The following is a 24,064-nucleotide window of genomic DNA, read 5'->3' on the forward strand; positions in this document are numbered from 1 at the left end:
GGAGCCTCGGTTCAACTGAGGCCTCAGAGAAGGTTCTGGAACATTATTCCCCACAATCACAAGCAGCACAAAATGGCTGCTGGGAAGACAAAATGGCCTCCCGAGTCTCAGCGCTTTGCAGTTGGCAGTTTGAGGCCTTCAGGGAACCCAAAATGGAAGATGAAAGGGCCTCAAAGTCGGAAGGGCCCCAAATAGGATTTCTGATCCTAAAGAAAAGATTTCCTGATGGCACCCGATGGCTGTGAGAACACAAAAAGTCCCCAAACAGGATTTGCAAACCTTCACAACACCTACACATTTTCCTGATGCTATTGAAAGGAGGAACCCCATCCCCTCCTTAATTACAATCAATAGTGAAAGATATTAATATTGATATTAAGAGTGCCCATCGTCCACAACCCAGCTCAGGTCTTGACTGCTCAGGGAGGCCAGTCCAGCTGCAGGTGGCCCTCCGTCCGTCTGTCCGTCCTCCTTTCCTTCTGCATTCCTCCTCTTTTCCCCAGCATCAGCCCCTTTCCCAAGAAGGCTGCATCCACACTATAGAAAGAAGGCACTTTGACACTGCTTTAACCACTCAGTGCTATGGAATCCTGGGATTTTACCTTTGGACACTTAGCCTTCTCTGCCAGAGAGCTCTCATGCCACAACAAACTACAAATCCCAGGATTCCATAGGATGGAAGCAGGAGAGTTAAAGCGGTTTCAAAGCGGATTATTTCTGTAGTGCAAATACAGCGGGAGTCAGTTGTAAAAGGATAGAAGCAGCCCATTCTTGTTTTTACTCTGCTAATAATGGTTTTCCTTTCAAAAAAGATGAGCAGTTTGCCTTTCAGTCTGATCTTTATTCTTATTCTTCTTGTTTGTTTGTATGTTTGTTTGTTTCATTCTTGGTAATGAGTTATTCTGATCTGTCTCCTTCCTTCTTGTCTGAAAATCTATTAATAAGGAAACTGGGGAGACTTTTAAAACCTCCCAAAGGAGGTACTTTTGGCCTTTTTCGGGGGAGAAGCCTCCTCTTAGAAGCCAAAGCCCAATGTTTGTGAAGAATAATAATAACACTTATATTAAAACTATCCTCCCATTTCTGATCCCTTTTAAAACCCATGTTCCCCAGAAGGAGCAGAGCTGTGTAATAAGAAAACCCTCTCAGAAAAGACACACAAAAGACACACACTTCCTTCCTTTTGGCCCCAGGAGCCTGGCCTCCTTCTGACTCTGGAGCCTCAGGAGAGAAAGAGGAGCCTCGGTTCAATTGAGGCTCAGAGAAGGTTCCAGAACATTGTTCCCCACAATCAGAAACAGCACAAAATGGCCGCTGGAAAGACAAAATGGCTGCCAGAACACAAAATGGCCTCCTGAGTCTCAGCGCTTGGCAGTTGTCAGTTTGAGGCCTTCAGGGGAGAGAGAGAGACTGAGGGGAAGAGAGGAAGGAGGTCCTGGAGGGAGGGGGCCTTGGGAGATATAGGGCCTTCCTGAGATATTCGGGGTTTGCTTCCTAACAAAGGGGTTTCTGTCCTCATAAAGGATTTGGGACAAACTGGATCTGAAAGGCAGTAGTAGCCTTTTCTCTTGCCAATGGGACTTAAAGTGTATTTCCTAGACTGAATCTCCCAGCATCCACATGGCCAGAAAGAGGAGAGGTCCTGCCCTGCAGTAAGGCCCCTCCAGTCCCTCTGAACTAGGACTACAACTCCCATGTCTTCTTGACCAGACATACTGGCAATAGCTCGCTTTCTTTCTCTTGTTGTGGTTGTGTGCTTTCAAGTTGTTTTGAGTTATGGAGACCCTGTGGGAAGCTCTTCTCAGGCTTTTCTTGGCAAGATTTGTCCAGAAGTGGTTTTGCAAATGCCTACCTCTGAGGCTGAGAGAGTGTGACTTGCCTAAGGTCACTCAGTGGGTTTCTATAGCCAAGAGGGCATTCAAACCCTGGTCTCCAGGGTCATAGTCCAGTGCTCCAGCCACTAAACCACACTGTCTTTTTCGTGAGGCTTTGTTGTTTTTGTGGAGTGGCTCCAAGTCTTTGCCGATTTCTGGGGAGCCTCTCCTGGGGTTTTCTTGGCAAGAGTTGTTCAGAGGTGGTTTGCCATTGCCTTCCCTGAGGCTGAGAGTGTGTGACTTCTTGCCCAAGGGACCCAGCTGGTTTCATGGTGGACTGGGGCAGTGTACCGTGGCCTCCAGAGTTGTAAGCAACATTCAAACCACTGCACCACATGCCTCATATTCCCATGTACAACTTGAGAAATAAGTGCAGACTTTTTTCTGTTCTTCATCTGTGTCTTCAAGTCGTTTCCGACTTATGGCAACCCTAAGGCAAATTTATCATGGGGTTTCCTTGGCAGGTTTCTTCAGAGAGGGGTTGCCATTGCCATCCTCTGGGGTTGAGAGAGTGTGACTTGCCAAGGGTCACCTAAGTCCAAAACACACTGCAGCAATAATCCAGTCTGAGACGGATTTAACTGCCCTGACTCAGTCCTAGGGTATTGTGGAAGATGTAGTTTTGTGAGACATTGCACCTTCTCTTTCAGAGACCTCTGGTGCCACAATAAACTCCATTTCCCAGGATTCCCTAGCACTGGGCCAGGGCAGTTAAAGCGCTCTCAGACTGGACTATTGCTGCTGTGTGTTTTGGACCTTACTTGGCCGCAAACTGTCCATATCCTGCAATGGATCTCCTAATTCTGTTGGCAGTCCCTCCCTCCCAACACTTTCTCATTTCCCCCAAAACCAGCACAAAGGTGGCAGATGGAAAGAGGTTTTAAAGCAGCATTTAAATCTGCCATATTTGTTTTTAAAATCCTAAATGTCCCAAATGCTATTATCAGTTTTGTAGCTATTATTACAGAAAGACGTAGAGTGCAAACTCCTCAAGTACCTTTATTTTCTGAAGTGAGATGGGCTTTTCCAACTGACTCACTGTGATGATCTCCGGTGGTCCAAGCAGCCAAACTGTGGCCCTGTAATAATAATAATAATAATAATAATAATAATAATAATAATAATAGTTTTATACCCCTCTCTTCAGCCAAAAGGCTATCAGAGTGGATTACAAATAGTTAATCAGACATTTAGACATTATGGCTCTTAGCCCAGGAGACCCTTAACTTCCTTAAATAACGCTGCCTCCATCCAGTGAATCATAAAAGGGTTTCCCTTAACCTACACTGGGACCAGTTAAGGAACCTTATTTCTCCTTCTTTACTGATCTTCCCAAGCATCAAGTGAGCCAAGACATGTGGAAAAGGAGTGTTCAATAGTAGATATTTATTATAAATAACAAAATATAAGTAAAATATCAATTATACAAGATATTAAGAATCTTGCAGGTACAATATTTGTAAGTATATAATATTCAATTCATACAAGCTATTAAAATAATAAATAGACCTAAATGTCCAGTTCTAAGAGTAACTTCCAAGATCCGCTCTTTAACTCTCTCTCTCTCCAACCGACACAATTCCCCCAACTGTCTCTTGGTCTCTCAGGCCTTATATCTCCTTCTCACGGAAGCTTCCAGAAGAACCTTCATCTTGCTCTCTGATTGGTCAAGAGAGCCTTCCGTAGCAGTGATGTCATTCTCTGTGGGATGTGGGAGGGACTGGGATTCCAGCCAATCAGGGCCAGGGATGGTGGGAGGGACTGGGATTCCAGCCAATCAGGGCCAGGGATGGTGGGAGGGACTGGGATTCCAGCCAATCAGGGCCAAGGATGGAGGGAGGGACTGGGATTCCAGCCAATGGAAGCCCTCAGAGTGTCCTCAGGAGGACATCTTCTGTTCCTAAAAGAGCATTGAACGCATGCCTTTGAGACAGGGCTTGATTCAGTGAGGCTCCTGGTGAAGGCAGCTGGTTTGGAGCCACCATGAAAGGAAGCCATTCCTAATGGCTGAATATGTGGTCTTCCTATTTCTATTGCCAGGGAAGGGAAGAGGGCCCCGGAGTGTTCTCTGCCTCCAAAAAGAACTGGACCTCCAGGAATACTAGAAATCAAATAAATAAATAAATAAATAAATCTGATTATTGGGTGACACTGCCATGGATTTCTGTCAGTTTAGTAAAGCAGATTGGGAAGGCCTCCAGGGAAGAGCTTTCATTGCTAAACAAATACTCCCATCACTATCTAGATGACCAGGAACAAAGATTGCAGCCTTGTCTTTTCCCTCTCACCCCTTTCTTGAAGATCCAGGGAGCTAAGGAAAAGAGAAGGGAGGATGTTCCAATATGTCCCACTCTATTGATATCCTGAAGGGATTAAATCATATTTGGGATCACCCTGTGCTTCCCTCCTGAATCGCTCTCTGGATGAGGGCTATTTTCTATTGTAGATCACCTTTTGAGATGTCGCAGTGTTCTTCACAGAAGAGGAAAGGCCATACTTGAGTCTGAAGCAGAAATTTCTATACAGGATTTGGAAACCATGAAGCCCTATGAGGAAGGACTTAGGGAACTAGGGATGTTCAGCGTGGAGAAGAGAAGGTTAAGAGGTGATATGATAGCCCTGTTTAAATATTAGAAGGATGTCATATTGAGAAGGGAGCAAGCTTATTTTCTGCTGCTCCAGAGACTAGGATGCAGAACAATGGATGCAAAGTGCAGGAAAGGAGAGTCCACCTCAACATTAGGAGGGACTTCCTGACTGAAAGGGCTGTTTGATAGTAGAACAAACTCCCTCAGAGATTTTGGTGGAGTCTCCTTCCATGGAGGTCTTTAAGCAGAGGTTGGATGGCCATCTGTCAGGGATGCCTTGATTGAGAGTTCCTGCATGGCAGAATGGGGTTGGACTGGATGGCCCTTGGGGTCTCTCCCAACTCTATGAGTTGTAATTCATTTTGGTTGCATCTACACTGCAGAAATAGTCCACCTTTAACTGCCATGGCTCTGAGTGATATGGAATTCTGGGATTTGTAGTTGTGTGCCTGTACAAAGGCATTCCAGGGGGAAGAATCACTGTGTGCTTAATAGACTATAGCAGTGTTTCCTAAACTTGTTCCCAGGATTACAGCTTTCCTGTTTACTGACCAGTAAAGTCCAAACCACTTGGAAGACCAGAGTTTGTGAAACACTGGTCACTATAGCAAAGCCTTAGACTGCATAGATCATGAAAGGCTATGGAAAGCCCTTAAAGCCATGGGAGTGCCAAGACCTCTGATAGTCCTGATGAGGAATCTGTACTCAGGACAAGAGGCTTCTGTCAGAACAGAACATGGAGAAACAGAATAGTTCTCAATTGGCAAAAGGCTGCCGCTAATCACCCCAACTGTTCAGTTTACATGCAGAAAATAAATGAAGAGCTGGTTTGAAAAGGAGGAGGGAAGATAAGAGGAAGGAACATCAGCAATCTTAAGATACATGGATGATACAATACTATTATTGGAAAACACCACAGACTTGGAACAATTACTAAGGAAGGTCAAGGAAGAAATGGCAAAGGCAGGCTTGTTACTGAACATAAAGAAAACAAAAATAATGACTAGGGAAGATGTCCATAAATCCAACCAAGATAATGAGGAAGTTAAAAGGTTTATTGTATCTTGGAGCAAACATTGATTAGAATGGGAAACTGCAGTCAAGAAATCGAAACAAGACTATGAATGGGAGAAGTAGCCATGAAGGTCCTAAAGTCTAAAGATATACAACTGAGCACTAATGTCCAGTCCATTGTATCCCCTGTTGCCATGTTCGGCTGTGAGAGCTGGGCAGTAATGGAAGTGGATGAGAAGAACATGAATTCATTTGAGATGTGGTGCTGGAGAAGAGGCTGAGGATACCGCAGACAGTCAAAAAGACAAACAAATGGATCCGAGAACAGACCAAGCCTGAAATGTCCCCGGAAGCCAAAATGACTAAACTGAGTCTGTTGTATTTTGGCCACATCATGAGGAGGCATGAACCATTGAAAAGGAGAATAATGCTAGGAAAGGTAGAAGGGAGTAGAAAGAGAGGAAGGCCGCATGCCAAATGGCTAGACATAATTCGGGAGGTTACAGGGCTGAATCAAGGGAACCTGAGCAGAGCAATGGAGGATAGAGGGGTTTGGAGGTGGTTCATCCACAGCGTTGCTGTGAGTTGAAGGCAGCTAATAACAACAAAGCAAGTAAAGACTTAAGGGTTTTATTTCAGCATCAGCTTCTGTGGGTTGTGATTCATTTCGGCTGCATCTGCACTGCAGAAATCATCTCATCTGACACCACTTTAACTGCCCTGGCTCAATGCTATGGGATTCTGGGAATTATAGTTTTGTGAGTTTTGTGTTAGCCTTCTCTGTCAGAGAGCCCTGGTGCCACAACAAACTACAGTTCCCAGGATTCCATAGCATTGAGCCATGGTAGTCGAAGTGGTGCCAAACTGGATTATTTCTGCAGTGCAGATACAGCCTTTCTCAGATGCTTGGAGTACAGTATTGTAAGATCATATGCACACACACACACACACACACACATGCGTATAGACATATACATACAAACGCACACACAATTAAATGATTGTGGATTGAGATCAGAATGAACAAACAATGGAGGCAATAGCTATTATAATACTATTATAAGTGATATATAAGAGCTCCCTTAATTGTCCTAATCCTAAATGGGTCTTTCGAAGTCAGCTTTGCCCCCTCTCTTCTTCTCTGATGCTGTTTTTAAATTAAACATGTTGAATTTGTAAGATGCCTGAGTGGCTGCTAGGAAATGAAAATGGTGACATTGTAAGAGAAATTTATTTTGTATGATCCAGTTAAGGATCCTATTGATTCCTTTGGCACACATCTGTGGTCCAATCCTATGGTTTATTTTCCTTCTCCAAGATTAGTACACATAGAATTATAGGCCCCAAATGCATCATTAATGATTCCTTTTGAAGTTAATGAAATGGAAACAGGCTGAACTATGGCTATATTATGGCCATTTTCCATTCTATTTTGTCTACCTTCAGTACATGAGGAAGAGGCTTAGGGGTCCATGTTGGGTCTGATGAAAGTGATGCTCTCCTTAATGCCATCCATTGCCCTTTCTCTCAAGGATTTCCAAGATGTGTCTGTATCTGGGAAGATCCATCAGCTGCACAAGAGTTATGGGAATTCGCTTGTAGTGTAGGTGTATTTGGCCTAAAAACTTTGAAGGCACCAATGCCCACTTGATCTTAGAAGCTAAGCAGAGTCAGCCCTGGGTAGTAATGGATGGGAGACTGCCAACAAAGGTCAGGTGCTGCAGGCTATATTTCAGAGGAAGGGATTAGCAAAACCATGGCTGAGTCTTTCCTTGCCTTAGAAGACACATGAAATTCATGGGGTCAGCATACATTGACAGGCGACTTGAAGACGGTGCACACACACACTCACAGACACACCTATTTGGCTGTAATTCAGTGAAATTAGCCTTCTCCCCCAAATTCTATGCCAAATTAATACCTGCAAGATACATAATCCTTCTACACTCTTCCCTTTTCTAGCACAAAAAATATGAAGCTGCTTTTTAGCTTTATGGAGTAGAGTTGGCCTTCTACCTTTGCAGCTTTGACTTTTGCGGCTTTGATTATTTGAGGTTCCAATTGATATGTTCTCTCTAGGAATCTCTTGCACAACTCTGCCAGAAGTTGGCCATAGGTTTATTCCCTGCTGCTGGTTTTCATCACTGTTTTGTTGAATCACTGTTGTTCTGCGTTTTGTATTGCCAGCCACTTCTATTCCATGCAGAGAACTGTGGTCAGTGGGTGACAGCGAATGAATGACTGTATTCTCAGAAGAGTAATAAATGGTAGACGGAGAGTGATTTTCCACCCCCATCCCCTGGTGCTTCCTTTTAAAGTATTTGGTGGGATGTGGCTGTTCATGTGGCAGTCATCTGCTGGACATTGCCCATGTCATCAGTGGTCACAAAGGACTTCCCTCTAAAGCTTGTGACATCTTCAGTACCCTATTTAAAAAAAAAACTGTAACCTCTTTGCTTAAGCATTTTCTTACTGTCCATGTGGGCTAATCTCATGCTGAAAAAGGGGTGTCCCTTCTTCACCTCCAAATCATGGCTCTCCTGTTCTACAGATTATAGGTCCTGGTATGTGTTTTTACCATATTGCAAGAAAGATGTTATAATGCACTGACAGCGTTCATGCTTTGCATGTAGGAGGTTCTGTGTTCAGTTTTTGTGTAGGATCTTATGTAGTAAGGAAGCTAAGAAAGATCTATCCCTGTCCCTGAAAAGTCAGTCAGAGCTTTCCCCAATCTTCTAGATATTTTGAACAGTAACTTGTGTATATCATTCCACTTTAGGAACTGATAGGGATTTGTAGTCCAAAAATGCCAGGAGAATATCACCCGAGGGAAGTCTGTTACTGATAGAGCTGACCAGAGATCTCCATATGAGGCAGTATATAAAACACTTTTTCTTCTTCTTCCACACTTGGTGACACTGACCTGCTCCATGCGACAGTTTTCCTTATATCTTCTGTGTGCTACTGAGTGTGTTTTTCAGCATTTGGTACTTAAAGCCCTATCTAATGTACATGCTGCCCTGGTATTATTGTAATGGGAAACCCTGGTTTCTTGTGGCATGAATAGTATATGAGCCTTGAGCTCTCATACTCTGCCCTCCTCTTTTTGCTCGCTGGAGAAGGGGCTTGAAAGCATTTGCTTCCAATTCTTTTTTTATTGAATAAACAAAATAACTTTATTGAAGACCGTCAGGATAGAAGTGATCAGCAATGCATTTAGGTCAGATCTGAGGCTTCCCTCCTCCCCACGATAGTATTAAGACGCAAACTAATTAGCTCCAGCTACTCAAGTTTAAAGAATCCTTTTGAGAAGCCACAGTGTTGTTTTTTATGGGTAAACTCTGGTTAAAACAAACCAAGATCTGATACCTTTGTTCCTGTTTGGTTGGTTTTTGTCAAGTTGCGTTTAGGGAAATCACATTGTTCATGTTTGGATGTCACAGAGATCTGTTGAAGTCCATAGAAGGAATGGCCCATCTCTTCTTCCAAGGTATGAAAAAGCAGGAGTGGAGATGGGAAACTGCGTGTGTGAGCATAAAGCTTTTGTTTTTAATATTGTAAAGGTGGTATCTCTTGATATAAACCAAGGTGTGCATTGAAATCTAAAGGGAGGACTTTCTCACAGTCCCACCATCCTCACAGACAGGGTTAGTAAGGATCTGGGAGAGAGCCTTATCCATGGCTGATCCCAATAGCTAGGACTTGGCTCCACAGAAAGTCCGGTTGGCTCCTTCCCTTCTGTCTTTCTGTGGCAGATGGAGGCATTTCTATTTGGACAGGCTTTGGGGTTTTAACTATGGAGTTGCAGTGCGTGACATGGTATGCGCTCTCTCTGTAGATATATACTGTATATATAAAAACTGTTTTAAATACGTTTTTGTTTTCAGTGTTTTAATCATGTTTTCAATGCTGACTCTTAATTTCTTTATAACTTTTGTAAATTAATGTTTTAGTTGAATATTTTAAAAATGATTGTAAGCCACCTTGTATCCCATTTTGGGAGAAAAGCAGGAATGTAAGTGCAACAAACATTAAAGAAAGAAAATGTGGCTCATTCATGTAATGGGGTTGAATTCTGTGTAAACCAGCTCACTCTCTGATCTACAAAAGTTATCATGTGTGATGTCCTTATCAAGGATGTTACTTCTCATTACATATGCCTGAAATCTCCCATGTTTGGAGGGGGCAGTGGGCATATTGACCATTTTTCAAATGGCTGCAGACATGCACTTAATGCCTTTTGTGTCTGTGAGGGAGGGATAAGTCTTAGAGTGTCAGAAACGTAGTTTCTTTTTCTCTCATACAAAAGGAAAATATGGAGGGAGAGGAGAGAGAGAAAGAGAGAAAGTGAAGTGGGATATTAATAGAGAGAAAAGCCGTGGGGACAGAAAGAGAAAAATCAGCAAGGAAGAAAAATTGTGAGAGAAACGGATCCTCACACACAAAGAAGCAAAACAGCAAAGGGATGAGGTGTGTGATGACATGTATGTGCCCATGAAACACTATGTGTGTTGTGATCAGTGGTGTGACACTGAAAGTCAGGCCTTTGCTTAGATGTTTGAGTAATTGTTTGTATATGATGTGAAAAGGGCTGATGTGAAAGTGTAAAGGCAGGATTACTGCTGAACATAAAGAAAAGAAAAATAACAACCATGGAGAATCTGCATGAATTCAACTTAGACTGTGAGGAAATCACAATAGTTAAAGAGTTCTTGTACCTTGGATCAAGCATTGATCAGAATGGAGACTGCAGTCAAGAAATCAGAGGAAGACTAGGAATGGGGAGGGCAGCAATGAAAGAACTAGACGAGATCCTAAAGAGAAACAACTGAGCACTAAAACTAGAACCGTCCAAGTCATGGGATTCCTCATCACTTTATACACATGTGAGAACTGGACAGTTAAGAAAGCCAACAGGAAGAAAATCAACTCATTCGAGATGCGATGGTGGGGAAAAGTGCTAAGGATCCCATGGACAGCCAAAAAGCCAAACAAAAGGGTTCTAAAGCAGATCAAGACAGAACTCTCTCTGGAAGCCAAGATGACTAAATTGAGCCTGTCGTATTTGGACACATCACAAGAAGGCATGACTCACTAGGAAGGACAATGATGCTAGGAAATATAGAAGGTAGAGGAAACTGCATGCCCAATGGGTAGAGTCAATAATCGGACCTGAATCTGCAGGACCTAAGCAGAGAAATGGAGGACAGGGGTCTTGGAGATGTCTCATCCACAGGGTCAGCATGAGTCGGGGGCCTTGGGACCAGTTTAAGGGCGGTTAACAACGTGTATAGGATGTTAAAATGACAGACTCTAGTCTGTAAACAGTACGATGTAATCTGATTTCCTTATTCAGCTTCAAGACCAGGGAAGTGGCATTTGGAATGAAGGGAGGACCTCTAAATCTAGCTCCCAGGTTGCCAGGGGATTGCCAGAGTTTTGAGGTCCCTCCGTCTCCTTCCTCTTGACTTTGGCCTAGATTTTGGCTCTTCTCCCCTTTCAAACAGAGTCCCCTCCCCCCAGGACTTCAGAGAAAACCTCCCCCCAAAAAAATGCTGTTTCCTATGCTATTGAAGCCTATCCTGTGTGATGCTTTCTAATTGCTATTAGTATAGATTATTACTTTAGTTTATAAATTTGAATGGGGATTATGGGTGGTGGAATAGATTAGCAAGATGGAGGGGTGGGATTGGTTGCAGCTGGTTAGAACAGTTTTGGGAATGATAGCTTTTGCAATGTGTGAGATGTTGGCTGAAGAAAGTTGGGGTCAGGTATTAACAGAAAGCGTTAGTTTCTGGGAAGGGCAAAGGAGGCCTTGTTAGTGGGGCACAGACTGTGGGAATTGGAGGTGGGGGTAGGTATGAAAGAGGGTGATATTTTAGGTTTTGGGGTTTTAATGTATTGTTTGGATTGGAGTGGGCAGTTCTGGCTTAAACGCTGAATTTATATGTGTTCTCAATAAAGTTCTTTGCTGTTTCAACAAACTGGACTCTTTGATGCACAGAAGTTCTGAATCTGAATTTACCCAAACTGACCCTTTCTTCTCTCCTCAGTCCTCAGCTCCATTCCCAGCCATAAAAACAGAGGCAAACACACACACACACACACACACACACACATACACACTCAGAGAGACAGAGCTATATGTACAAAGCAGAGCCTTCCCAGTCTTTCCCTCCTGAGTCCAGCTCCGCAGCTTGGGCTCCATTCCGGAATGAAGGAAAAAAGGCCGTAGTCCTTCCCTTCTTCCAAAGGCCGACAGTGGAATAAGCAGCATCAGCAGCAAGAGCCTTGCGATCCCTGCACATGCTCAGGAAGGGACTTTGCAGCATCTGCGCATGCACACTCAGCCCCTGAAGCTGCTGCCCTCACAGCCTGCTCTGATGGAGGGAAGTGGGGAGAGCCCTTGTTCATTTGGGGGAATGTCTGGGTGGGTCTTCTTGGGGGGGGGTTGTTGTAAGAAGGAAGGAAACCCAGATATCCTGTCCCTCTTTCCTTCCCCGCCCCCTCTTCGGGGGATTCCTTGGGGCCCAGGTGTTTGGGGGATTATTATGAGAGGGCAGGGGGGACCCTTGGAGAGAGGCATGGCCATGGAGGGGAGGGGGATCCAAAGGTAAAAAGGGCTTTGAGGAGCCCCCTCCCTCCTGGAAGCGTAGTGGGGCAGAGGAGAGATCCTCCCTTCTGATGCCTCATTTGCGGAAGAGTTTTGTGCCACATAAAGAACATTACACAACATAGGCTTCTATAGCATTGGAAGCAACATTATTCGGCGGGGAGAGTTTTCTCTGAGGTCATGGGGGGAGGGAGCTCTGTCTGGGGGGCAGAGAAGAGCCCAAATTTAGGACAAAGTCAACAGGAGGGAGATGGAGGGACTCCAAAGCCCCTTCTGGGGAGACTCACACCCCCCTGGCAATCTGGGAAATAGGCTTAAAGGCCCACAGGATCCGGATTAGGCACCCCCTCCCCATATACACATCTTTCCCTTCGCAACAACCTTGAAGAGGAGGACCAGCAGATAGACCCACAGCCCCAGAAAGAATGCCTCCCGATTCTGGGAACATGCTGAAAGGACCTTGTTCCCCCTTGAAGGGATGTCCGTTAAAAGAGGAGAAGGAAGGAATAAAGGAGTGAAAGTACCAAGGGAAGAGAAGCATAAAGGGACTGCTGAGGGGGGATCTGGGACTTGACTCAGGCACCTTCCCCCCCCCCCCCCGAACCCATTATTAGAGCCTTCCACAGCTCACTATGATGCTTTAAATGACTATTTCACAGATAATATCTCTCAGATAAGAGCCAAATTGGACGTCAGCATTATTGCAGAGGCTGTAAGTGAGGTGTCCATGAGTAAGATCATACTGGATCAATTTGAATCTGAGTACTGAGGATGTGGACAAGCTCCTTGGAAGTGTGAAGAGGAGAACTTGTCCTCCCGACCCTTGCCCTTTTTATATCACCTGAGATATATCATAAATGCATCTCTTAGGGAGGGCTATTTTCCATCTTGCTTAAAAGAAGCGGTGTTACGGCCTCTTCTGAAAAAGTCCTCCCTAGATCCCTTGGACATGAACAATTACAGACTGTTTTCCAATCTCCCATTTCTAAACAACGTGATTGAGAAGACAGTTGCTCTTCATCTCCCAGTGGGCTTGGATGAGACAGATTATCTGGACCCATTTCAAACTGGCTTCAGGATGGTATACAGAGTCGAGACTGCTATGGTCACCTTTGTAGATGATCTCAGCTTGAGTATCAATAGGGGAAGTGTGACCCTGCTGGTGCTTTTAGATCTCTCAGCAGCCTTCGATGGACAACAACAGATGTATGTGTGCATGTGTGTTTGTGCGTATACATATATGTATATATGTGGAGGCATCTCTATCTAAGTGCATGCACTGTGATGTCTACTGTTGGAAGCCAATCTTATAAGAATCCACACAGCGTCCAGTCTTCAAATAAGAGCAGTAAGTTTATTCATCCATGAGCTACTGAGCACCGGCAGTTCCAGGAGAGTGAGATGAAGAAGAGAGAACCATCAATCCCTCTCCAACCCTCTTAATACTATATATATATACTGCAGGTGATATCACTAAGGGCTGTGTCTTAAAGGTACTTTACATCACACTCATACCTTTATGTGCCTACATATATATATATATATATATGGAATGTTTCAGTTCTATAGATCTTGCATACAACACGCATAGATACATCTATACATACCCATAGATATCTATCTGAACGTGTGCATGTGTACACACATGTGTGTGTGTGTATATATATATATATATATATATATATAGAGAGAGAGAGAGAGAGAGATGCAAGCACAGGTACACATATATGTTGGGTCACACACACACACACATATATATACAAACACATTTATATATACTCTTCTACTTGCGTACAAGTTAAACATAAGCAAACGAATGGAGAAATATGGGGGTACATATGCATGCACATGTATGCACCTGAACATGTATACATCGGCCATGTTCTGTTGAACATCAGCATGTATATATAATTATAATTGCATATACGTTTACTTCCGCTCATAACAGCATCACTGCCCTGTGATTATTGTAATTGGAATTTTTATACTTTGTGATGTTTTTTACACGTGATTTCCTCCTGAGGACACTCTGAGGGGCTGCCATTGGCTGGAATCCCTGTCCCTCCCACCATCCCTGGCACTGATTGGCTGGAATCCCAGTCCCTCCCACCATCCCTGGCCCTGATTGGCTAGAATCCCCTTCCCTCCCACCATCCCTGGCCCTGATTGGCTGGAATCCCAGTCCCTCCCACCATCCCTGGCCCTGATTGGCTGGAATCCCCTCCCTCCCACCATCCCTGGCCCTGATTGGCTGGAATCCCCTTCCCTCCCACCATCCCTGGCCCTGATTGGCTGGAATCCCAGTCCCTCCCACCATCCCTGGCCCTGATTGGCTGGAATCCCCTTCCCTCCCACCATCCCTGGCCCTGATTGGCTGGAATCCCAGTCCCTCCCACCATCCCTGGCCCTGATTGGCTGGAATCCCAGTCTCTCCCACCATCCCTGGCCCTGATTGGCTGGAATCCCAGTCCTTCCCACCATCCCTGGCCCTGATTGGCTGGAATCCCCTTCCCTCCCACCATCCCTGGCCCTGATTGGCTGGAATCCCCTTCCCTCCCACCATCCCTGGCCCTGATTGGCTGGAATCCCAGTCCCTCCCACCATCCCTGGCCCTGATTGGCTGGAATCCCCTTCCCTCCCACCATCCCTGGCCCTGATTGGCTGGAATCCCAGTCCCTCCCACCATCCCTGGCCCTAATTGGCTGGAATCCCAGTCCCTCCCACCATCCCTGGCCCCGATTGGCTGGAATCCCAGTCCCTCCCACCATCCCTGGCCCCGATTGGCTGGAATCCCAGTCCCTCCCACCATCCCTGACCCTGATTGGCTGGAATCCCAGTCCCTCCCACCATCCCTGGCCCTGATTGGCTGGAATCCCAGTCCCTCCCTCCATCCCTGGCCCTGATTGGCTGGAATCCCAGTCCCTCCCACCATCCCTGGCCCTGATTGGCTGGAATCCCAGTCCCTCCCTCCATCCCTGGCCCTGATTGGCTGGAATCCCAGTCCCTCCCACCATCCCTGGCCCTGATTGGCTGGAATCCCAGTCCCTCCCTCCATCCCTGGCCATTTTGTATTCTGGCAACCATTTTGTGCTGCTTGTTCCAGAACTTTTTCTGAGGCCTCAGTTGAACAGAGGTATCTCTTCCTCTCCTGAGGCTCCAGAGTCAAGGAGGCCAGGCTCCTTGGGCCAAAAGGAAGGAAGTGTGTCCCTTTGTGCCACTGACCTTCCATTTTGGGGAGAAGGAAGGAAGGAAGGAAGGAAGGAAGGAAGGAAGGGAGGGGAGGCAGGGACTCGGGGCCAGTGGGGAACCTGGGCTTTGGGGACTGGAAGAGAGAGTTGGGAAAGAGACCCTCCCTTTGGGCCCTAGCTGGGGAGGGTCCCACCGGTCCTTGCCTCCCCCTTTGGGAAAGGAGACCCCCTCAGCCCTCTGGACTCACTTCTGCCACTCATTCCTAGAATGGCTGGGACTCAGAGGAGTTTCCTAGGCATTGTCACCTTCTGACCTCCATGGCCATTGGCACTGACCTTTCCCCATTGCCTTCCCTCCCTCAGCCCTGTGGACCTCCTCCTCCTTCGCACTCAGAGCAACCCTTCTCTACGGCTGAGGAGACGGCCTCTGACCCAGGGAAGCTACGGCCATAAAGGACTGCAGAAGAGGCCTTTCTGGGGCCACAGGAATCAGGGTCTTTGTACTGAAAGTAGGCCTTTATTCCTGGAGCTGAAAGAGGACCTTTGTTTAAATGTTTCAGTCCAGGATTGTGTGGAAGGGCTGCAGCTGAGAGACTGAGCCCATGCTTTGCAGGAATAAAGCCCCAAATTCAGTTTCTGGCAGCACTGTCTTCCCAGAAGGTGGAAGTGAGATTTCCAGACCCCAGACACATGGTCCTTTGTGTGGGGAATATATGTGTATGTGTTGTTTACTAGAGCTTTGTGAGGTATTTGTTTTACTGAGTTTATAAAATGAATTTACATATGTCTTCTCTTCCCAAAAATAAGCATAATCCAGGATGCAATCTTTAATCTTAAACCTATACATTTATATAATTTTATTGTATCAAGTGGTGTGCATACCTTTTAAAATATACAAAAAGAAGTGAAGATGAATGTGATTTTGACAATGGGTCTGTTCAGAAACACTGCACACAAATATACATATAAGGATTTCTGGATGGCCTCAGCAAGCAGAGAGAGGAGGTGCACACCTCATGCGCTAGCTATGACTGACAGACAGAAACACAGCAGTTAAACTTAGATGAACACACTCATTTGTAATAATGAAATGATTATTTTCACCAGTGTCGAAATGGGGATGGGGGCATGATGAGGGGAGGCTGTGGATCAGATCCGTAAAGTAGTGCATATCTTATCCAGTCCAGGAGCTAGATCTTCTCTACATGGGACATAAAACAGGTCCTCCTCCTCCTCCTCTACATGAAAGAGTAGTCTAATTCTCATCCGTGACTTTGAAACAGCATTTCTTCATTTAAAAAAACTGAGGTGGCATGAATCCTGTTGGTTAACCCTAGAGATTAGACCCACTGAATCCATAAGTGACTGGCGAGTCAAACTATAGGTAATGCCAACTGATTCAGTGATTCTCCTCTGATCAGGACAAAGCATAGTATAGGTTCCAGGTTAGGATTTAGTCCTGAATGTGGAAATCAGGTGCTCTCTTCCCATCAGCCCAATCCTCTGATGCCCCCCAACCTTGGGAGGAGGGCATGATACAATGCAAGGGGAGCAAGAAGAGAAGAGAGAGCTCCTTTCCTGCCCTACCTGACCAGGGTCCTCTCTGGGGGATGGAGGGCAACTGGTTTGGGAGAATGAGGGGCCACTAGGCCACACAGCCTGACTCAGAAAAACCCTCCACGCTCCAGTGTTGTTCTGGGTGGAATGAGGCTACAACTGGCCATTCACTGACCCAGGTCCTACCATAGAGTTGTGGATGCCATCCTGCATGGCCATTCCATGCCTGGTGAGAGTGTCAGGTGCGAGGTATTAGAGAAGCATACAGTCGTGTTTCTGTAGCCAGAAGCAAAATGAAGACATCTTCCTCTGAGGACCACTGGGTACTTGTGGAGATTATGCACTCATTTCACATCTAGCAACAGGGACATAGACAAGGCCCTTTCCAATTCCCCATCCCCTGATCCCCCACCACTCTCACAAGGCATGGAATAGCTGTTGTGTAGGGGAACTGCAGTGAATCTATGCTAGGTCCAGGGGGCTTTGTTTGGGGACAGGGAGGAAGGGGATACCCACCTCTGCATTCGCCCAAAGGAGACATATATAACCTGCGTATGTCATCAGCAGGATGCCGTTCTCTGTGTCCTTGAGCGCTGCCGGGTTTCTTACCAAGCCTATCCTAACCCTGGTCCCTTTTGTCAGGAACTTCATCTCGGCCTCTTCGTACACGGCTTTGGGCCTCTCTTTCTGGAAGTGACCCAAGTGCAAGACCACCAGGACCCCTGCCCACCTGATGGCTGACACAAAGGCCAAGCGGAGGGAGTTGGGCTCCAAGAGAAAGAGGATGCAGAAGTACAAGAACTCTTTGGTGAGTCTAGGTTCTTGACTATTAGTTTCATCTGTGTCACTGCTGGGCCAGTTCATGAAAGCAAGCGGAGAACATACTCTCCCAATTTAGCAGAGACAGTCCTGGTTAAGCCTCTCTCACCCCACTTTTTCAGGGACTTTTAAAAATACCCCATCCCACTTTCCCCCTTCTCAGCTCACTTCAGTTCCTGAGTGCCATTCAGTTTGCAGCCCATCAACTCAAAAGTGCGGAGAGGAGAGGAAAGAAGGAGGCAGGATATGCCCTTCCCAAGAGGCTGAAGCAAAAGCAAACTGATGTGCCCTTCCTAGCTTGTGTGATCTTCCTCATAAACAACTTTGGCCATCTTCACCCCCTTCTGGATTACTTGTCCATATATGTCTTGCTTTTCCAATCTGCGAAATGTTGGGGGATATGGGAGAATGTCTCTGGATCTAAATTGGGGGTGGGCCCAGTGGCCCTTATTTAAAATGACGTTTGCCTCTGAAATTTGGCAAGAGATATCTAAATGCACCACAATTCTTTGGTGGCTAAATGTACTATATGTGCTGGGATAGTGAGTATCCTAATCCATCCTCAATATCCCAGCCAAAATTTAAAGTTTATTTCCTGGACTGATTTCTGAAGTGATGAAATACTAATATTTGGGATGCACCATGTGCTTTCCTCCCCTTTTGCTTAGTCACTCTCTGGATGAGGGCTTTTTTCTATTTCAGGTGACCTTTGCAGATGTGGCAGTATATTTCTCCGAGGATGAATGGAATCTGTTGACAAAGAAACAGAAACATTTGTACAGTTATGTAATGATGGACAATTATGAGAATGTGGCTTCTGTAGGTAAGGAACATGAATACATTGCTCTTTCTATAAAGACTGAGGGTCCTTTTATCCTATATTATTATGTTTCTATGGTTCCACTAGAATAATAGAATCATAGAGTTGGAATAGACCACAAGGGCCATCCAGTTCAACCCCCTTCTGCCATGCAGGAATACACATTCAAATCACCCCCAAGAGATGGCCATCCAGCCTCTCTTTAAAGACATCCGAATGAGAGAACTCCACCAGACTCTAAAGGAGTATATTCCACTGTCAAAGAGCTCTTACTGTCACAAAGTTCCTCCTAATGTTTAGGTGGAACCTCTTTCCCTGTGTCTTGCATCTATTGTGGTGTCGCCTTTTCTCTGTAGCAACAAAAAGCAAGCTTGCTCCTTGCGCAACATGACAACCTTTCAAATATTTAAACTTGGATATAATATCCACTCTTTATCTTCTTTTCTCCAGGCTAAACATAACCAGCTCTTAAAAGTGTTCCTCACAGAACTTGATAGTTCCCAGACTCTACACCACTTTGGTTGCTCTTCTTTGGGCATGCTCCAATTTGTCAACATCCTTTTTGAATTATGGGGCCCAGAACTGGACACAGGATTATTCCAAGTGAGGCCTGACCAAAGCAGAATAGAGTGGCACTATTACTTCCCTTGATCTAGAAACTATTCTTGCATTGATGCAGCCTAGAATCACTTGGGCCTTTGTAGCTGCCGCATCACACTATTTATTGGCCCATGAAGAGATGGAAGGGCGACACAAAAATCCCTTTTTCTCTAATGTTTCTTTTCCAATCTGAGCTTGCTTAGTTCCATGGTTGATTCCAGAGGACCTTTATTACCTGATTGCTGGAGTCTGGGGAGGACACCCCCAAGTGCTATGCTTTTAGGGGAATTTCATACTTAGTTCAAAGGAGAGATTGGGGCAACAGGGACCTCAGTAGTTCCGGACCCCCCCCCCCCCCCCCGGCATTAGACTAATTCCGTATATTCCCGAGCCCTATTTAAATGAATGAGGTGCTATTAACCCTTATGAGGCATGCCGGCCCTTTTCCCAGTGTGACTTTTAGTGTATGCTGAAATCCGTGTAAGGCATGCCCGCGCATGATGCAGGTGCACTGTACACTCATGCACACACATATAGGTGTTCACGCACAAAAACAAGAACTAGGTAACAAAGGTGGGACTGGAGATGTTAGGCTTTGCTAATGATAATACATAACCTAGACAGAACTTGATTCCAAGTGCTGACAGTCCAGAATGGTGAGAGAAATCAGTAACTCCCATGGCAAGTGTAGCTGGCAAGTGTACTGAGGTGTTTAGCAATGTAAACCAACAGAGTGTCTGTCTGCAACTGGACTGACACTAAAGAACAGCCAGTTGGTATATTTATACTGAAATTGTTGCTAGTGGGCAGAACTTGAGTTTCTATAAGGTTTAAATCGTTTCAGAAAGTTTCCTGGTTGGGGAAAATATGGTCCAAAATCAAATGGAATAAAATGGGTGCTTGGTACAAATACCTAAGACATAAGGGATTAGCACCCCGGTTCTCAAGTCCTTCTTGGCTCTGAATTCCAGTCCCGTTCACAAGCTAATGTACAACGCAATGTGAGCACGATGCTCCCAGATGAAGCTCAACAATAACATAGCAGAATATGGAAAGAAATTTCCCGATACAGGTATTGGTAATGCACTGACCACTTTTCACACTTAAAAATAAGTCACAGACACAGTTGATTTCATCTGAATCTTTGGAAGTTTTTTATCTTGAGTTGCAAAATAAAAAATATTTGCAAGCTCTCCTCTCTGACTTCCATCATGTTCACTGTCTCTTGTATAAACAAATACAATTCAATCCTATCCACAGCAATCCACATGTGACCTGTATACTGTATTGGTTGTGATTCATTTCCTGATGCCACACTATGAAGCGTCCTCTGCAGTTAGCTTGCATCATGCCATGTGCTCTGACTCAGCACTCTCTGGCCATCTCACAGGATATGATGCCACTTTTCAATTAAGATATTTTTACACATGTTAAAATGAATATTTATTCAACAGTCTGTATGACTATCTGCTTCTACTGATTACCTCAAGGTAGCTCCCCACAATCTCCTCTTTGCCAGCTCCTCTGAGTAAGGATATAATCATTTCATGGATTTGGGGCACCTGCACCAGAATCATGCTCAGGTCACCCACTCCAACTCTATTAATTTAATCTCAAATAGGGAGGCGTGAACGTAGGGCTAAATGTTGGGCTACACTTTCCTCTCTTAACTCTGAATTTCAGTATTATCTGTCATTATTCTTCTTTACAGAAGAACTTGTCAGTCATGAGAGAGTCCACACATCAGAGAAGCCATACAACTGCCAGAATTGTGGGAAACATTTTATGTACAAGTCTATCCTTGTCATGCATCAAAGAGTCCACACTGGAGAGAAGCCATACAAATGCCAGCATTGTGGGAATTGTTTTTCTTGGCAGTCAACCCTACTGACACACCAGAGAATCCACTCAGGAGAGAAGCCTTACAAATGCCAGCATTGTGGGAAATGTTTTTCTTGGCAGTCAACCCTACTGACACACCAGAGAATCCACTCAGGAGAGAAGCCATACAAATGCCAGCATTGTGGGAACTGTTTTCCTCACCAGTCAACCCTACTGACACACCAGAGAATCCACTCAGGAGTGAAGCCATACAAATGCCAGCATTGTGGGAACTGTTTTTCTCAGCAGTCCCACCTACTGACACACCAGAGAATCCACTCAGGAGAGAAGCCATACAAATGCCAGCATTGTGGGAACTGTTTTTCTCAGCAGTCCCACCTACTGACACACCAGAGAATCCACACAGGAGAGAAGCCATACAAATGCCAGCATTGTGGGAAATGTTTTTCTCGGCAGTCTCACCTACTGACACACCAGAGAATCCACTCAGGAGAGAAGCCATACAAATGCCAGCATTGTGGGAACTGTTTTTCTCGGCAGTCCCACCTACTGACACACCAGAGAATCCACACAGGAGAGAAGCCATAGAAATGCCAGCATTGTGGGAAATGTTTTTCTCGGCAGTCTCACCTACTGACACACCAGAGAATCCACACAGGAGAGAAGCCATAGAAATGCCAGCATTGTGGGAATTGTTTTTCTCAGCAGTCTCACCTACTGACACACCAGAGAATCCACACAGGAGAGAAGCCATAGAAATGCCAGCATTGTGGGAAATGTTTTTCTCGGCAGTCTCACCTACTGACACACCAGAGAATCCACTCAGGAGAGAAGCCATACAAATGCCAGCATTGTGGGAACTGTTTTTCTCAGCAGTCCCACCTACTGACACACCAGAGAATCCACTCAGGAGAGAAGCCATACAAATGCCAGCATTGTGGGAACTGTTTTTCTCGGCAGTCCCACCTACTGACACACCAGAGAATCCACACAGGAGAGAAGCCTTACAAATGCCAGCATTGTGGGAAATGCTTTTCTTGGAGGTCAGGCCTATTCAGTCACCAGAGAGGCTAAACAGGAGAGAAGCCACACAAATCCAAGCAGTGAACGAACTTTATTTTTGTAAAGAAGGAATACAAAAATCTTTTTTCAATCCAGCAGTGCTAGGAAAAGGCCCTCATGATTTTATTTGTACGGTTTTTATGTCCATATGTCTGTTTATGTTATATTTTGTTAAGTTTAGGTTTTCATTGCTACTAGTATAGATAATCACTTTGGGTTATAAATTTGGCTGGGGATTATGGGCTGTGGTTTAGGCTAGTTAGACGGGGGACTGGGATTTATTGCAGCTAGCTAGAATAGCAATGATAGCATTCAGAATTTGTGGGATGTTGGCTGAAGAAAGTTGGGGACCGGTAGCAACAGAAAGGGAACTAGCTTCTTCGAATGTCTGGGGCGGGGAGAGATTGTGCGTGAGAGAAGGATGGCAAAGTGGGGCTGGTTAATAGTGGGGGATAGATGGTGGGAATTGTAGGTGGGGGCTAGGTTTGGTAGAAGGTGGAGTTTTAGGTTTTGGAGTTTCAGTATATTCTTTGGCTTGGGGAGGCAGTTCTGGCTTAAACACTGAATTTCTGGCTGTGTTTTCAATAAAGGTCTTTGTTATTTCAACACATTGGACTCTTTGATGCACAGAAGTTGTGAATTTGCACAAAACTGACCCTTTCTTCTCCCCTCAGTCCTCAGCAACATTCCCAGCCATAAGAACAGCAGAGGCAAACACACATACATCTATATATATCTATATCTATATACATACAGTATACACAGAGAAGCTATTTCCAAAGCAGAGTCTTCCTTTCTTGCCTTTCCTGGGCACCACTGTGGCCTCTTCAAAATCTCCTCAAAAGAAGGAAAGGAGGGAGGAATAAGGAAGGAAGGAAGGAAGGAAGGAAGGAAGGAAGGGGAGGCTGCTGAACCCCCGGCGCGCTCCTTCCCTTCCCTCAAAGGCTGCCAGTGGAGTAAACAGCAGCAGCAGTAAGGCCCTGGTGATCCCTGCACATGATCAGAAGGGGCCTTTGGATGTATGTGCGAATGCGCAGTCTCAGATTTTAAGGCAACTATTGACGGTGCTGAACCATATCCCTCAAACTCAGCATCTAAGAGGGTATTAAAACTGAGAACAGGTCGACATGGAAGCCAAGACCCATGATTGCTCCTGCATTCAACTATGTTCCAGACTGCAATCTGCTGTGTCCATTGGACTCAAGGGGAGCCACCGAGAGCCAAACAAGCTCCCTTTCTATAGCCCTGTCCTGGGTTTTCCGTCGGGGTCATTGGATTCCATGGTAAAAGGCCTGGCAGGAAAGTAGCTGAGGCTTACCTTCACCAAAGTATAGTTTCCTGCTTGTTGGAATAAGCTTTCAAGCACTCGCCGATGTGGTCGCCTATCTCAACAGACAGCTGAGCATAAGATTCTCCAGTTCTTCCACCAAGCGCCCCTTGTCTGGGTTGTCCAGATCTTGTATGGCCTTCCTGACTGGCTGCATCTTCTCTTCGCACTGAAGAGGGGAACAAACAGAGAAGAGCCATGTGAAAGTGAAGGGTGGGAGGGAAGGTGGGAGGAATTTTTTTAACTTGCCTATTGCTTTGGACAGCTAAGTAAAGAGGAAAATCAGCTCATCTAAAATGTGATGCAGGAGAAGAGTTCAATGGATACTCTTTTCTGCATGTTTTCAGCATGATATGAGTGGCAGAAAACGTACAATGTCAAATGTTTCCTGGTTATATACTCTTCCTCCTCTTCTTCCTCCTGTTCCGCAATGGCTATGGGCTCACTCCCATCTGCAACGTAGACAGGGCCCTGTGGTGGGTTCCCTTTATCTCCAACTTTGGCCTCACTGTCTTTGGCCAGTGAAAGAAGAAAATTGGGCAGATTAGTCCTAAAGCAAAATTAGGGATGTGACAAAATCAGGGATCTGACCATTGAAAGAAAGGAGGGGAAGAAGGTGTGACAGTGCCTTGTTGTGGTGCTGCTGCTGGTGGTGCTGGTGTGTCTCCAAGTCATTTTGGACTAATGGAGACCCAAAGATGCTTTTGTTCATTCTACATTTTGTATTCTAAGCCACCTTCAGACCCACCCATGGGAGAAA

The 24,064-nt window shown here is 45.3% G+C and overlaps 1 protein-coding gene and 1 pseudogene across 1 annotated transcript in view; both read left to right on the forward strand.

Moving 5' to 3' along the window:
- LOC149290445 (uncharacterized) overlaps positions 1–7,083 on the forward strand; it is a 55,666-nt gene extending 48,583 nt beyond the window's left edge. Inside the window, exon 3 of the mRNA XM_089489335.1 lies at positions 7,009–7,083. Coding sequence (XP_089345461.1) covers positions 7,009–7,083 — 75 coding nt within the window. The remainder of the gene's footprint in view (positions 1–7,008) is intronic.
- An 11,362-nt stretch (positions 7,084–18,445) lies between these two features.
- LOC149290446 (uncharacterized) lies at positions 18,446–21,989 on the forward strand (annotated as a pseudogene).
- The last annotated feature ends 2,075 nt before the right edge of the window (positions 21,990–24,064 follow it).

Source organism: Sceloporus occidentalis, unplaced genomic scaffold, assembly GCF_023333645.1.
Source record: "Sceloporus occidentalis isolate IW3139 unplaced genomic scaffold, rSceOcc1.0.p SCAF_39, whole genome shotgun sequence".
Taxonomy (NCBI): Eukaryota; Metazoa; Chordata; class Lepidosauria; order Squamata; family Phrynosomatidae; genus Sceloporus; species Sceloporus occidentalis.